This window comes from Rhinopithecus roxellana, chromosome 2 (assembly GCF_007565055.1).
Source record: "Rhinopithecus roxellana isolate Shanxi Qingling chromosome 2, ASM756505v1, whole genome shotgun sequence".
Lineage (NCBI taxonomy): Eukaryota > Metazoa > Chordata > Mammalia > Primates > Cercopithecidae > Rhinopithecus > Rhinopithecus roxellana.
This window is the reverse complement of record NC_044550.1, coordinates 21,523,728-21,539,998: the sequence shown is the minus strand read 5'-3', so window position 1 is coordinate 21,539,998 and position 16,271 is coordinate 21,523,728. Positions and strand designations below refer to the sequence as shown.

At 37.3% G+C, this 16,271-nt stretch overlaps 2 protein-coding genes across 3 annotated transcripts in view; both read left to right on the top strand.

The window, feature by feature from the left end:
- The window catches only part of COL25A1 (collagen type XXV alpha 1 chain), a 519,759-nt gene that overhangs the window by 130,751 nt on the left and 372,737 nt on the right, over positions 1–16,271 (top strand). The window lies entirely within an intron of this gene.
- Positions 7,996–8,764, top strand: LOC115892806 (60S ribosomal protein L13). The gene has a single exon (XM_030915184.1). It carries the CDS (start codon positions 8,059–8,061, stop codon positions 8,692–8,694), a length of 636 nt encoding a protein of 211 aa, XP_030771044.1. The 5' UTR covers positions 7,996–8,058; the 3' UTR covers positions 8,695–8,764.

Here is a 16,271-nt window from a genome sequence, read left to right as displayed (position 1 = left end):
ATTCTGTGAAAATTTCTGTAATTAAATTTCTTTTACACTAGTATTATTACCAGCTCAGATTTGCCATTTGGTGGCTCATGGAAAAGCAATACTCATAGAGAAGCTCGTAGAAAAGTTATCAATTTCATAGTAAAAAAAGAGTATTACTTTGCATATTCTCATATACTGTAAAATTGTATGCTTCTTTAATGCAATGCAATTTAATACACTCAAAATAAGATTTCCCATAATATATCAGTCAGGAATCTAACTGAAGGACATTTAATTAATGAAGAAAGATCTTGGATATCAGAATTCCTTGACCTGTGATTCAAGCACTTTGGGAGGCTGAGGCTGGGGGATTGTTTGAACCCAGGTGTTTGAGACCAGCCTGGACAATATAGTGGACCTCATCTCTACTATATATATATATTTTTAATTAGCTGGATGTGGTGGTATGTGCCTGTAGTCCTCGGTATTCAGAGGGCTGAAAGAGGATGATCACTTGAGCCCAGGAGTTGGAGGTTGCAGTGAGTTATGATTGCACCACTGCACTCCAGCCTGCATGACAGAGTGAGGCCCTGTCTCACACACACACACAAACCTCGCACCTTAAAGTATGGTTTCTATAATGTCCAATTTTAAGAAGTACCCCGGCAACTTCTAATGGTACTTTTCTAAAGATCAAACTTCTTTACATTGCAAGTTACTAGATAGAATGTCATCAATCCTAAGATGTTTGAAATGCTTAAAGATGACTTTTTTTTTTTTTTTTTTTGAGACGGAGTCTCACTCTGCCGCCCAGGCTGGAGTGCAGTGGCCGGCTCTCAGCTCACTGCAAGCTCCGCCTCCTGGGTTTACGCCATTCTCCTGCCTCAGCCTCCCGAGTAGCTGGGACTACAGGCACCCGCCACCTCGCCCTTGCTAGTTTTTTGTATTTTTTAGTAGAGACGGGGTTTCACCGTGTTAGCCAGGATGGTTTCGATCTCCTGACCTCGTGATCCGCCCGTCTCGGCCTCCCAAAGTGCTGGGATAACAGGCTTGAGCCACCGCGCCCTGCCAAAGATGACATTTTAAATAGTATTTGTATAATATCTCACATTTGTTGACCAGCCAGTCATGTTACTGCATACCCCTTGATACACCTTCTATTATGTGGATTTAATTTGTTTTCACATTAAACTTAGATACAGTGAAGGCTTGACAGAATGAGGAGTAGCTGTTTTAAAGGTACACAGAACATTGTATTGCCACTCTCAGACTTAAGAGACTTTAGGATGCTGTTTATTCAACCGAATTGCATTAGAGAAACTTTCAAATTTAGGCCTCTGAGAGGGATTCCAGATTTTAGCATCCTAACAGGACGAAACAGAGTTCAGTTATTACAGAACTGAAATGGTTTGTGGCAAAGTGGTATAATCAAGATGGATTATAATCAAGATGGATTATGGTACTACAGGCAGGACACTTAGACCCACGGGAGGCAAGAAGGATCGGATTGTGGTCAGGACGTGGACTTGTAGAGAGGCTTAAATCAATTAAATTCATCTTCAGGTCCCAACTTAGACGTTACTGCCTCAGGGATACCTTTTCTGTCTCCCACTCCTACCACCTTGGGATTCTCTTCTTGACAAATACCTTATTCTTCCACGATTATATCTTATCACATTTTTTGTATCTGCTTGGTTAAATATCTGTTTCTCCTGCTTGGCGGTGCATTTTGTAAGGACAAAGACTATAACTGCATTATTTATTTTTCTTATCCCCATCCCTTAGCACAGTGCCTGGTGCAATAAATATTTTGGAACAGTGGATGGAAGGAGAAGCAAAAAGAGGCTTAAGTAGAAGGAAATGTTCTCAGTGAGCTCAGCAAGCAAATTGCTCCTGCCTCATCTCAGACTTCCAGAGCTGATGGTTCAGGTGGCCCTGCAGGACATATACCCCTTAAAATGCCTGGAATGATTATATCAGGTCCTAACCCCTTATAGGGGAAACACTTTATTAAATTTTCTCATTAGGCCTTATTCCCTGGGATATCTCTGTCTGTGGAGACTGGTCTTTAAACAAAGGCCTGAACTTCACATCACTGATACCTTAGGGAGCACAGTCAGGGGACTCGAGGGCTCATGTGAGAGGTGTCCTGGATATTCATCATCTGTAGGAAACAGATTATCTTATCTGCATGCATTTCAAGGTGTGTGGCCGTCATTTGTTCTACAAATATATGTTGAACACCAATTACATGTCAGAAGTTACGTCAAAGTAGTGGCTATTCAAAGATGAATAAAATACAACACTTACCTTGGAAGAGCTCAGAGAAAGAAAAATAACTATGATAGAGGAGATTTTAATATTTCTCGTCTTATTTTCACTTTTTATTTCACACCATTCACTTTATATTTTGATAAGAGAAAATGTGTCTTAGCCTGAGTTGCTGTAACAAAATGCCATAATCTGGATGGTTTAAGCAACAAACACTTATTTCTCAGAGTTAAAGAGCTAGCTAGTTCTTTGGCCTCTTCGTATAAGGGCACTATTCCCATTCATGTGAATTCCACCCTCATGACCTAAATACCTCCCAAAGGCCCCATCTTCAAATACTATCAAACTGGGATTAGGCTTTCAACATGTGGATTTGGGAATATGGGGAAGTGATGAGAAGTATTGCATTGTCTGTTTTACTCAATCTTTGTCAGTCAACGAAGTGAGGCAAGAAATGAGAACTTTGGGATAAGAGTCCCAGCACTCTCAGTTGGCAAGACTCTGGCTGGAGCCTCTAGGATGCCTCCTTCTGCTCCTTCTTAGTCATCCAGTTCTGTCCATGTGACCTTCCACTGGATAGAAGGGCTAGGATACAATGGGTAATAGGTCTTAGTGGCAGGGTTCATATTCATTCATTCCATCAGTAGTAATATACCGGGCAGCAGGGGACCAGGGATACAGAAGTGAAAAAGATAAAAAACAGTTCTTTCCCTCATGCAGCTTGCATCCTCTGGGAAGTGCCTGTACACATTTGCAGTTGATAGAGGAACTGGAAAGCAACAGACAGTACCTACAGGAACTACCACTGTGTGAAATGGTCATAGAAGCACAATGTGGGTCAGTTAGGTCTACATTTCATACCTGGACAACGGGATTGAGGGAGAATATGTTCTGATTCATTGTTTAAAAAGTTTGGATGACACTTAAGCTATTTCCGCAAAGGACTGTTTACAAGTAAATATACCACTATGTGTTACTCATTTTAAGGAATCTTACTGAGTTCAAGTAGGAAAATGAATTTATTTCTCCTTCTATTCCTTCCTCTCCACCTGCCCATCTCATGATCTCCTTACCCAGCCATGCATTTGGGGGCATACCATGGACATATGTACTCTGAATTGAGTTAGAATAAGTTCAGATTTTCTTTGCTACCCAGGAGTCAGGTTTTTTGTTTGTTTTTAAATCAGAAGATCATTTAGGCATTCATAGACAGTAAGAGTTCACACTGAATATTGGTGTTCAAACTCCTGAAACGATGTGTGAATTGTATGGCCTGCACCGAACAGGAGTAAATCCAGTTTGCTATTTGAATAAACAGAAGAGATGAAAGCTGCTTATCATAAAATGTTTTTAGAAGGACCTGGTATGGATTTCCTGTTTCAAGAATTATACTTTTTTAGCATATAAATAAAATTTTATCAGTAATTTTCATCTTCCCTATTTGGGAATTATCTCTTCTCCTTAGTAAATAAATTATCAGAAAAATAAACATAGAATACTGTTTAATTTTCTCCTTGCTTGCATTTTGCCTATAGAAAATATTGATTCAGTAAAATTTATGGAACATGTCCTCAAGTCAGAATAGTTCTATGACATATTTTTGTCTGAATCAATATTCATAGCTAGAAACACCAAACCTTTTAATATTTATTTTCTTGACTTGTACAATTATATGAATGTGTATTCATTTATTATATATTATACATTTTCACATAAATAAATATATGAAATAATACAGTTTTCAATAAGTACGGAATTTTAAATATTGAATTTTGTAACTCTTGGGGCTAATTAAACAATACCAGTATAATAATATGTTGCAAAGATGCAGGCTGTATAACAAGACAATTTTAAATATTTTCATTTATTTCTTTTGCTGTTTTCCCTGTTGAAGGAAAAATATATATTCCAGTGACTTTAGGTAAACTTTTAAATATAAATCCAAATAAATTAGTTGAAGAAGAGGTATAGTATAATTCACCATATTATAATGGAAATTAGTTGTTTTATAGATTCATTTGGACTATTTCGTCAAACTAAAATTTCTACGGCTGCAATAGAAGCTGATCAAATTAGCCTAAATGGTTCAATTCAGTCTGAATATGTCTTAAGAAAAATAATTTATCCAGTTGTCATTGAGCACTTATATAAAGCATTAGACAGGTGATAGAGATACAGATATATGCAAACACGCAAGGATAATCAAGACATGGTCTTTGCCATCAGAGATTATGTAAGCTACAGCAAGTGAAGGAAAAGGGAATACAGACAAATATGAGTCATATTGTAAGGCACACAAGTAAGTGTCAACACTGATGAACAAATTACCATGGCAACTTTGTTAACCATTCCTGGCTACGTTAGAGAAGGCTAGATTAGGAAGTTTGCCAGGCAGAGAATGGAGGAGTAGAGAATTTTAAGCAAAGCAAATTTTAAGCAAAGTAGAGAATTTTAAGCAAAGTATATACAGAAGGATTTAACAAGGAGCACATATGGGCAGAAAGGAGGTATTGCATATGTGGCAGGACACACTGAGTGAATGAAGTGGAACAGTAGCTGAGGCTAGAGAGGTAGTTTGGGGATGTATTTATATAAGGGCACTTCTACCAAGTTAAAGAATTAAAATGTATGCCATTGAGTGTGGAGTGCATGGGGAAGCTTTTAGACAAGAGGATATTATCAGATTTTTAACAAGAATTATCTGCATGGTGTGGAGGAGGGAGATGTTGTGGGGAGTAGCCTAGAGGCACATGCAGTAGTACAGGTGAGTGATGCCCAGAGAGAGGCTAAGCTGCTCGATATGTGAATGCAGAATGGCAAATATGGATGTTCCAATGAATTCACATCAAGAGATACAAAAAGATCCTAAGAAATTTGGTTTAAAAACATCTTATTCTCTCTAGGGTAAATCTTAGGATTTATATGCCTATGATACTTTCTGAATCCCATTCTCAAGTACTTTGAGTCACAGCTTGGTTTAGTTTTGTCTGGTTCCAGATTAAACTTTTGGCATAGCCCTTAAAGAACATCTCTGCAAGGACACTTTAATATGATATATAGCAGCTCCTGAGAGTCATATATGTCAATTGAAACTGGAACTCCATCGGTATATTTTGAGTTTAGAAAAGGATATACTATAAATACTAATAGAAATTTGTGAATTTTTTATGACTGAGTGTTCTAAGGATTGTTTATGTGTTTGTTTCTGTGTAAAATGCATACAATAAAATTAGTTGGAATAATTGTATTTCCTATTTTAAGTCAAAGGAAGAATCATAACTTATGGTGAAACTCTAAAGCAAGAGAAAGTCATTGCATTTACAAAGTGTACTAGCTAATACCCCCACTCTTTTGCTGGTAGTTGTTTTTGATCTCCATATTTATTCAGTAATATTTCTTCAGTCCATGATGGTGAGTATGCTCTAATAAATTCACTTAAACTAATCAGGAATTTAAAGCCAGAAGAGAAAGCAAGAATGTAGGATTTTTGTGGAGTAAGAGTTCAGAGGGATGTACTAAAATTTCACATAACCTTGAAAACAATCCTAGCCAAGGAATTGCCATGGCTCCATTTAATTTTTCATCAAGATGCAGAACCTTGTTCAGAAGAAACAATGAGCCATTGTGAGAAATTTGGATTCTCAAGTTTTAGTTCATCATTCTTTCTTAGTAGCCTCATAAATGGCAACCTAAAAAACCAACTAGTTATTGTTATCCGTGCCCTTTCTACCCAAATTGACTGGGTTGCAGAATTAAGGAAATACATGAATGGAGGCCAAGATAAACAGTTTTGATAAAATTGTTTCTCTAGTTCCATGAAATCATTAATTGGCTGACCTCCCTTCATCGATCTGAAATTACAGATAAGTTTTTTTGTGTCACTCTAGATTGTCTTCTGTTATTTGTCCCCAAAGCATTGGTACCTCTCCATTTTTTTCCTTTTACTTGTTCAATGCTAGTCTTTTCTTCTAGACTGTAAGAGACTCATTCATCTTGTCAGTGGGGTATATCCAGAGCTTAACACAGCGTTCAGCCCCAAGTTAATGTATGTGAAGTAACTCAAAAGCAAGGCAGAAAGAAGTAAGGAGGGGGAATGGGGAAGAAGAGAAGCTGATTTTAGAAAAATAGAGAACTGGGTGAAATCTTATCACTTCAATTACAGTTACAAATGTAATTATACTAAGGTTGTTCCTAAGATGACAGAAATGTCATAATGATACATTTTAAGAATAATGCCTGACACAATAAGTATTTATTTTTCCTAGATGTCCTCAAACTTATGTTCATTCATTCAAGAGGCCATAGAGAAGAAAAGCTTTATTTCTTCATTTTGTATTACACACATGGAATTAGAGACCAAAATACAGAGGAGTTATAGGGCATAACTCAGAAAGAACTTGGCTTTACTCTTGATGTGTCCCTTGCCTCACTTTGCAGCCATATATCGCCTAGGATTTGCACACATGTTATCCTGAATGGGACTCTTGAGAGAGAAAGATGAGTTTTATAAAATGTACTTCTGGTTCAACTTCAAGGATTATTTAAACCTACTTAAGATGTTACACAAATTCCTATAGGATTTTTGTTTAATACCCTCACGAACATTTGTGTAACAGGGCACCGTTCTCATTTTCATTCCATTTTGTAAGATTCAAGAAAAGCAAATTTGTTAAACAAAGACTTCATTGATCATATTCATTTTCTAGAAACTTTGTTAAAATTAACTCCCCAACTTCAAAGGCATGGTATTTACATGAATCTTTCCCACCACCTATAAGTACTTTCCTCTTGCAGATTTTCCAATCACTAACTAGAATGAAAGAAACTCTCATAGAAATACCAAATTCAGTAGAAATGTCTATCACTCAGCAATTACAAAAAGGAATTTCATGCTTCTTGAAAAACCCATTAGTCACAAGCTCTAATTTGTATATTAGATTCATACTCGATGAATGCATTATTTGGCATTACTTTCCAGAGAGAAACACAATGGCAGAGTGCAACATTTAGAACCCTCCTAAGGCTTGTGTGCTCACAGTGCCAGGAAATCTTTTCATTGTAAATATGTGTTGTTGTTAGCTATGACTTTACTCAGATCAGTGCAGTACAAATCCCGTTTCACAAATATTTTAATGTTTAGGCCTTAGGAAGACAGAGCGCCTGTTCCAAATACAGTAGAGTCACAGTAGATGGCTTGTTTTTGTTTGGGAGGCAAAAGTAATAGGGAAAATTAGAATTCTATGCACCAGATTTGTTGGAAAACTGATTCAGTTGAATTCTCAGTGAAAATAAAAGCAGGAAAATAGCACTTATTTGGTTGAGGACATAAAAGAAGGAAAAATGACAGAATAATAGATTGGCAGAAAGAAGCTGTATCCCAGCTGTGTTTACAGGAAAAGCTTTAAGGATGTTTAAGCATAAGTGGTGATGGAAGGAAAGAGATTGAGACAATTGATCTACTAGACATGCCAAATGAAATACGTTTGTAATTCAGTAGGAAATCTGGAATATGCCATGGAATACCTTTAGCTCATCTTATAAGTTGCAACTAAAAATACACGCACTTTCACCCACTCATAGACAACTTACACTGATTTGAACCCTACTGATTTGAAATTCAGGCACTACAGTATGTATATGACTTTTAAGTTGAAAAATTGAACTAACTTTATTCTTAGTGCAAGTTATTTTAAAACAGAAAAATGGAAATCTCAACTAAAAAAGTCATTTTTTTAAAGCAAGAGCTTAAAGAATTGGAATTTTTGCCTTTCCGCTCGGTTGTCTTCCTGCGCAGGAGCCGCAGGGCCGTAGGCAGCCATGGCGCCTAGCCGGAATGGCATGATCTTGAAGCCCCACTTCCACAAGGACTGGCAGCGGCGCGTGGCCACGTGGTTCAACCAGCCGGCCCGGAAGATCCGCAGACGCAAGGCCCGGCAAGCCAAGGCGCGCCGCATCGCCCCGCGCCCCGCGTCGGGGCCCATCCGGCCCATCGTGCGCTGCCCCACGGTTCGGTACCACACGAAGGTGCGCGCTGGCCGCGGCTTCAGCCTGGAGGAGCTCAGGGTGGCCGGCATTCACAAGAAGGTGGCCCGGACCATCGGCATTTCTGTGGATCCGAGGAGGCGGAACAAGTCCACGGAGTCCCTGCAGGCCAACGTGCAGCGGCTGAAGGAGTACCGCTCCAAACTCATCCTCTTCCCCAGGAAGCCCTCGGCCCCCAAGAAGGGAGACAGTTCTGCTGAAGAACTGAAACTGGCCACCCAGCTGACGGGACCGGTCATGCCCATCCGGAATGTCTATAAGAAGGAGAAAGCTCGAGTCATTACTGAGGAGGAGAAGAATTTCAAAGCCTTCGCTAGTCTCCGCATGGCCCGTGCCAACGCCCGACTCTTCGGCATACGGGCAAAAAGAGCCAAGGAAGCCGCAGAACAGGATGTTGAAAAGAAAAAATAAAGCCCTCTTGGGGACTTGTAATCAAAAAAAAAAAAAAAAAAAAAAAAAAAAAAAAAAAAAAAAAAAAAAAGAATTGGAATTTTTAAATGTTGTATTTCCATATGTTTTTGATGCTAAAGATGTATCAGCTCAATAAACATTTATATTGAACAACTGTGTATGTACAAGCTTTCTTCTAGTTAGAAACTGTGCTTAATGCAATTTTAAAATTACACTTAATTTACTTAAAAAGTTCTTAATATTATGGAGATAGCATACACTTAATGTGAACTATGCTTTTTCTCACTAGTATACACCATCATGACTACTAATTCTTTATTATCTTTTTTGAGACAGTCTTATTCTGTCACTCAGGCTGGAGTGCAGTGGCATGATCTTGGCTCACTGCAGCCTCAATCTCCCAGGCTCAAGTGATCCTCTTGCCTCAGCCTCCCAAGTAGCTGGGATTAGAGGTGTGCCCCACCATACACAGCTAATTTTTAAATTTTTTTGTAGAGACGGGGTCTCAGTATGTTGCCCAGGCTGGTCTCAAACTCGTGGTCTCCAGTGAGCCTCCTGACTCGGCCTCCCAAAGTGCTGGGATTACAGGCATGAGCCACCATGGCTGGCCCTTCATTATTTTTTAAACGATGCACAGTGTCCAAAATTCCCTTTAAAGATCTTTGTATATGTATGCTTTAATTTTACCTATTTCCTTTTTTTTTTGGAAATTATTAGAGATGACCCTGATAACTGATTTTAGGTCTTTGCTGTTAGCTAAGAAGTTTTTTTCTTAGCCTACATGCATGAGGACTTTGTGACCACTGTCCGTATTCTGCCTGAAAGCTATAATAATTTAAATCGCCCTTTCCTGCTTACGACCTAAATTTGAGTTAATATATATGCTTGAATTCTTATTTCTGATAACCCAGAGAATACACAGTCTAGTTCTATGTGCAAAGGATGTTACATGACTATTATCATATGTTGTTTTTCTATTTGGAAGTAACAGTTTTTGTTGCAAACATTTGGAAGACATCTCTGAATTCAGGTATGGAGTCTAAAACCACAGAATGAAGTAGAGCTGAGTGGTTTCGGAAATATATTTCTGCGAGACATCCAACCAGACTTAGTAATAAGCAAATTATTGAAAAGCAAGAAAGTGGTGGTGTTTCTAACTAGATATAATTGTGATTATTGAGATAGATTGGGCTGGAAATTTCATATTGCTAATTAATATCATAAAGCAAATTATTGTGGAAATGCTTAAAATATTTAAAAGAACAAAAAGCATCCTCATATATCATGGAAGAACCATTTGATAAAATGAATTCACATAATTTTATTTGGTACTATCCATTTATAAAGCATCCACCCTAGAGGACTTTTGAACAGATTAACACATGAGATAAATGATTCTTATTATTTAAATGATTAAATGAATGTTGCTAACCTAGTTTGAATTACAGACTTGCACCAGTTGGAGTAACCAACACTGTTTACACCAACAATTTCCTCAAATCCTGTCTCTTAACATTAAAAAACAAAACCAACCAACCAACAAACAAATGTATTTCTTGGTTAGGTCAAACTCCAGTCTCCAATGTGGGAGATGGAGGTCTAGGGGTAGAGGAGATGTCTCTGCTCTGTATTCTTTTAGGGATCCAGGATTCTTTCATTGTTTGACTATGCTAAATTCTTTTCAGGGCTGTGTCTTCCTCTCTTATCAAGCAGTGAATAGGAAAAGGAAAAAATCATGGAGGATTTGCATACTAGGTTTCTTGCACAAGCCAGGCCTACTTCTGCCTACATTCCATTGTGTGCCCAAGAGAAAAAGCAAGCGGAGTTTGGTGAATACATAGCATTCTCTTCTGTAAGCATTTCTTAAAAAAAAAAAAAAAAACCTTTGTAATTCATAATTTTCACTAATTAAAACTGAGCCATACCACTCGTTAATTTATATTACTCAGGTTTTACTACTTGGATTAAGTAATTACTTAGCAGAAGTGTTGAAGCAATTTACAATTCTGTGATCATCAACATAGACCAATTTCACATTGGCTCAAGGCTGAAGGGTCAGGAAATCCTTATGAATTATTTATTTTACTTTTGTAAATAAAAATGACTCTTTGGTGCATTGCAGCAGATCAGAACCAGAAACCAGCAGGATTTGATGAGCAGAGACACAGGTGGCTTCTCATAATGAACCTGATATGAGGAATTGGGAGTAGTTCAAGAGCTGAGCTGACTTCCAGGTGTTCTTGTTCCCAAAGTCAGACTTCAGTTACCTGCCAAAGAAGTTAAACCTCATTCGTCAGAAAACACCTTTAGCCATTTATGCTGTTTAGGCTTCCAAAATCTGCCACGCAGCCTGTGCAGCAGGAGTTCCTGCTGGGGGGAAATGGTTGATCTTCTGCAATTAGTCTGCTTCCATTTCCCTGTTGCTTCTTTTCTGTGTGTTGCTAGCCTGCCTCTCTTTTGTCCTCAGTTCCTTCATATCCCACCTTGCATATTCTCTAGTCACATAGGCCAAAAAACTCTAGACAGTTTTTACATGGCTGCAGCAAAGTCCATTGCATCTGGTGGAAACAATTTTGGGCAGATGAACTGGCAACGTAAAGCCTGTGCCACACACTTAGTAACACTCTACACTTCTCTAAACCTTCCTGGATTTGACCACATAGATGCCAGTTCCCCACATGTTCAGTGAGGCTGGTCTCTGTCAGACAGTGCCTCTCAGGCCATATCTGTAGCATAGCAGGTAAATCAGCTGTTACAGTCCAGTAAACTTTGACTGTTTCCATCTAATTCATGTTAGTCACACTCATTCTTATTTCTATAGCTCCCATACTATCCACCTGATTTTGAAGTGCTCTCATTGACTCTAGACATTCCTCCTGGCAACCCAAACTCAGTGCATGGAACTTGCATTGTAGTTAAGGAGACCAAGAAAAGCCAAGTAGGTAAATAAAAATGATTTTAGGGAGTCACAACTGCTATGTAGGAAGCAAAACAAGCTGATGGACAGTAGTTGCAGGTGTCTTGAGAATCCATACAGCCTGGCACTTGGATGATTTCACCACTTCTTTTCCCTTTTCTGCATTAGACTGCTGACCTTAACAAATTAATTTCTGAGCACTCTCCAGTATGATCTGCCTGCTCCAGTCACTTACAGCTACTTGCAGTTCTCTGACTTTGATTTTCTAATTTCTATTTTTGGGCCTTTGCATGTACCAAAAATGCCCTGTACCTCTTTCTAGCCAGTCTTTCGCCTCTTCTTTCTTCAAAATTTGATGCAAAACCTTCTACAGGAAGCCTTTCCTGATATATTTCCCCTGTTATATCTTCAATTGCCTGTATTTATGTCCACTGTACCATATTATACTAATTTGAATTGAATTCTATATTATCTTAAAAATGTCCTCATGTTCTTTTCTATATTCTTGATTCTACATTACTTTCCTGGCCCCATAAGCAGAGCATTGGACATGATGTTGGAATGATGACAGACACCACACAGGGAAGTTCAGGGTGCTGCAGAATGATTCACTAGATGTTACCTGTTGCCTGAGGTTTGGAGTGAACTACTTCTTCATACCTTACTCGAGTTAACACACGGTCCCTGGTGAAGTCACTAACTGGTCCAGGAATCTCAGGCACTTCTCATCTTATTTCTCACCTATAAGAAAGTTTTACAAATGAACTCCAAAATCTTTTCCATCTGCAGTATAATTTTAAAGTATTAATATAGTAACTGGAATGTTACCTGTTTTTGTTTTTCTGAATTGTTTAAGAAAATACAATATAACTTCCAGAGATTAAACATGGAAAAACAAATACTTTGTTATATAAAACCAAGAAGATATTTGGCTTCCACAATTCAGAGTGCAGCAGAAAGAGTATAGGGCTGGATATCAATGTAAATTCCCTGTCTCTTTCCTAACAATTCAGATTCATCATCAGGGGTTCAGAAAGCTTATATTTAAACGATCAATCCAGGTAATTATAGGAACAATATAATGTTACTTGATGTAGATATTTAGGGATAAGAAAGAAAGAACTGATTTACTAGATTATAAAGCAAATCAATAAGAGGAACTCATTCAGGTTTCTATCAACTAGAACAACTTTGGCACTATTGACATTTCAGACCAGATAATTCTTTGTTTTGTGTGGCTGTCCCATACACTATAGAATATTTAGCAGTATCCTTGACTTGTACCCAGTAGATGCCTGTCCCACCTTCTAGTTGCAAGAATCAATGTCTCCAGGGATTGTCAAATATCTCCTGGGTGCAAAATTTCCCCTGGTTCTAGTTCCCCAACTAGATCATGGTGTAGTTGAAATTCATATAAAATAGTTGAGGCCATGTGTGTAATCCCAGCATTTTGAGAGGTGAAGGTGGGAGGATCACTTGAGGCCAGGAGTTCACAATTAACCTGGACAACATAGTGAGAACCCTGTCTCAAAAGAGAATTATAAAAAGACTAATAATATGTAAATTATTATAAATTTTCCTATATGGATTATATAAGATGTACAGAGTCTAACAAAATTCAAATTTTAAAAATAAAATGCTGTATTATTGTAATGAAAGGAAATAAGCCAATTACATAATAAGTAGGTTGGTAAAGAGATTTTAGGATATGCTCATTTAAAAACTTTATTTTTTGAGTTAAAAAAAAGAGTGAATCCTAATGAGAATTTTTAGTTCTTTCCTCACTTACAGGTCAGGCCAGCAGGTCACTGGCCATCCCTTGGGGTCAGTGCGTGGGTCATACAGCTCTTCCTGCTGACCTCAGGCTCACTGACTGTTTGAGGGGCCAACAATAGGCCAGTCTTGTAGTAATTAGTGCAAATATGCTAAACTGTGCAGATGGACAGAGCCTGTTCCCAAGGCATCTTGTAGGTAGTAGTGGCTTATCCATGACAGGTTGAAGCAGGACGAACTTATGTATAAAAATATAAAATAAGTAGAAATCTCCTCTGCTTTTCTTTACCTTCAATTTAAAAACAAAAACTTGCAATAATATTTATTACTTGGGGTTAAGTATGGCCAATTTCCAAGGCAATTTTACTTTCTGTTAATAGTTTGCTCTATTTATACACATAACTTAACATTTTTGTTTGAAATTATTTTGCTAATTCAGACATTAAAAATGAACAAAAGAGATGTTCTTTTCCTCAACTTTACACATATGTTCAACTTTAAGGAGTGATTGTGTTTTTTCTCAAACCTTTATTTACTCATGGATACATCTTGACTCTCAGTTAAGAAAAACAATATAAATTTCTATGATAGAATATAAATTAGAAAAAGCAATGTAAATGTTGGCCCTGGTGTTTAAACTTCGGTCATAGCTTTATTACACTATTCCCTTCCAAGCATGGTATCTTTTATGGTTTTTCTATTTACCTATTATAAGAGAAACTTATTTTGTCACAATTATAAACTTTTGTTATTTTACACTCTGACCTCTTTGAAAGTACATGATTTTAAATATTGATTTTGTGTCATTTGTACTGTGGTAATCAGTTTTATTTCCTACCTCACTAGCATTCTTTGTTTGGATTGCCTCTATATTATATGTAGATTGTTCTATTTGTTTATCATCCTGACAAGCTTGCTTGCTTTCACATTTTTGACCCTCTCTGCTAGCTCATGAATATTTCTTCTGTTCCTGTGGATTTCACTCTTCTGCCTCCAAAATGCTAGAAATGGTCTAATATTGATAATACTTTCTAAATCCACTATTTTAGCCACATAGTGAGAACCCTGTCTTGTGAGTTTAGAATACCTCAAATTGGAACCTTTTCCTTACAGTTTTCTTCATGATTAATGTTCTTCATAGCTCTTTCTTTTTCCTTTTCTTCGTTCTATATTGTGAACCATGCTTCATACTATCAAATTACTCAACTGCTGGCCATTGCAGTTATTTGGAAGAAATCCTGAGGGAGCCAGTGCTGGGGAGGCAAAGACTTAGCAAAGGATGGTGGGACAGGGGTGGTGCTGGAAAGCGTGGGGTGCGGAAGATTCCCTGTCATGTGTATGCTTGTGCATGTCTCTAGTAGTGAAGAGAAGTGACAACTGCCCATGTACATTATCTTTCTATTTCTTTAAAAAATTGTCACCAGACTCACCACTATAAGCAGAGCGAACATTAGGTTAGATCATAACCCAGTTACCCACTTAAGTAATACATTCAATTATCTGAGACAGTAATTTTAGATTTAATTAAAGCCTTGTACTGGAGAATATTTTTAAAGGTATTCTTGCCATTTTCTTTTTCCCATCTAGAATGCATGTTATATTTTCTTTTATTTTGTTTCCTGTTTCTTATCTTTTTCTCTACTTTGAAGCATTATAAAAAATTTTTAGCATGTTTAGTAAAAAGAGAATTTTACTTGATATGTACTAACATTCTAAGTCTGTTTTTATGGATTGCTCCACTTACTACAGAGTGGCTTTTAGTCATAAAAAAATACATACTACGTAAATACATAATAAAATACAATATACTCATGAGAATGTCATTGGCAAGCAAAGCCTTTATTAATCAGGGAAGCAATATTAGAGTGTTATAAGAGACTCTTGTGTTAACATTGGATGCTTAAGGGAGAGCAAGGTAACTATGGACAGGTGTTACAAGGAAAGTGTTCAATGTATATTGTAGATACTTAGTAGATTTTTTATAAGTGATTTAACATCTTGTCTTTATGTTTATTTCCACTTGCTTTACTACCATTATGCCTGCATATTTAACATGTTCTGAATAAAAGAATATACTACATAGGAGAATACAGCTTTTTAATAGTATTTCCTAGAAGGGTTTTAGTTGGGGAGAGTTGGAGGCATTGTTGGGAAAATGTTTAATCTGTTTTTTTTTTTTTTTTTTTTTTTTTTTTGTCTTTAAAACATTGGCATTCACAGGAAGACACACAGATTGGTAAACATTTTAACAAAGGTATTCCTTCACAACCCTAAAGCATTTTGCATTTTGATAAACTAAAATGTAAAATTTTCTTTTTTTTGGTTTTTAATTTAAATTGTCATAACTCTCCATAGGCTGGATATTGCAAAGCGTTTAAAGTAGAATATATGCATAAAAAATTCAAAGAACGATTATCACAGGAATACACAGGGAAAAGTGGTCTTATAGGGGCATAATTTATTTTTTTTCTTTAGTTCAACAGGTGGTTTGTCAACATTCATGTAATTTTATATAGAAGTATTCAGAGGCTTTAGTGCTGGCTCCACATCTAGAGCTGTAGATGGTGGCATGCCAGTTATGCCCATGCCTTTGATCCTGCGTGTGATTTAGCGCCAGGAATGGCACAGTGCCCCTCGCTGTGTTCTGCAGCAGCGGCTGTATGGACACGTGCTAGGTGCCAATAGCCTAGTGTCTCGTTTCAGCGACTGCTCCCCTGGGCATAAGCAGGGAGCTATACTTGCAAAAGATGTATTTTTTGTATATAGATGGTTGTCTGTTACCAATAACCTATCAAAATCCTTGTAAGACAGGATTGGTGATTTATAAGTAAATATGAAATAAAACTGTGCCAACCTTTAAATTTTGCTTTAGCAAGAGTATGAACCT

Excerpts from the sequence above, each read along its gene's own strand:
- LOC115892806 (XM_030915184.1), top strand. The coding sequence starts at position 8,059 with ATGGCGCCTAGCCGGAATGGCATGATCTTGAAGCCCCACTTCCACAAG.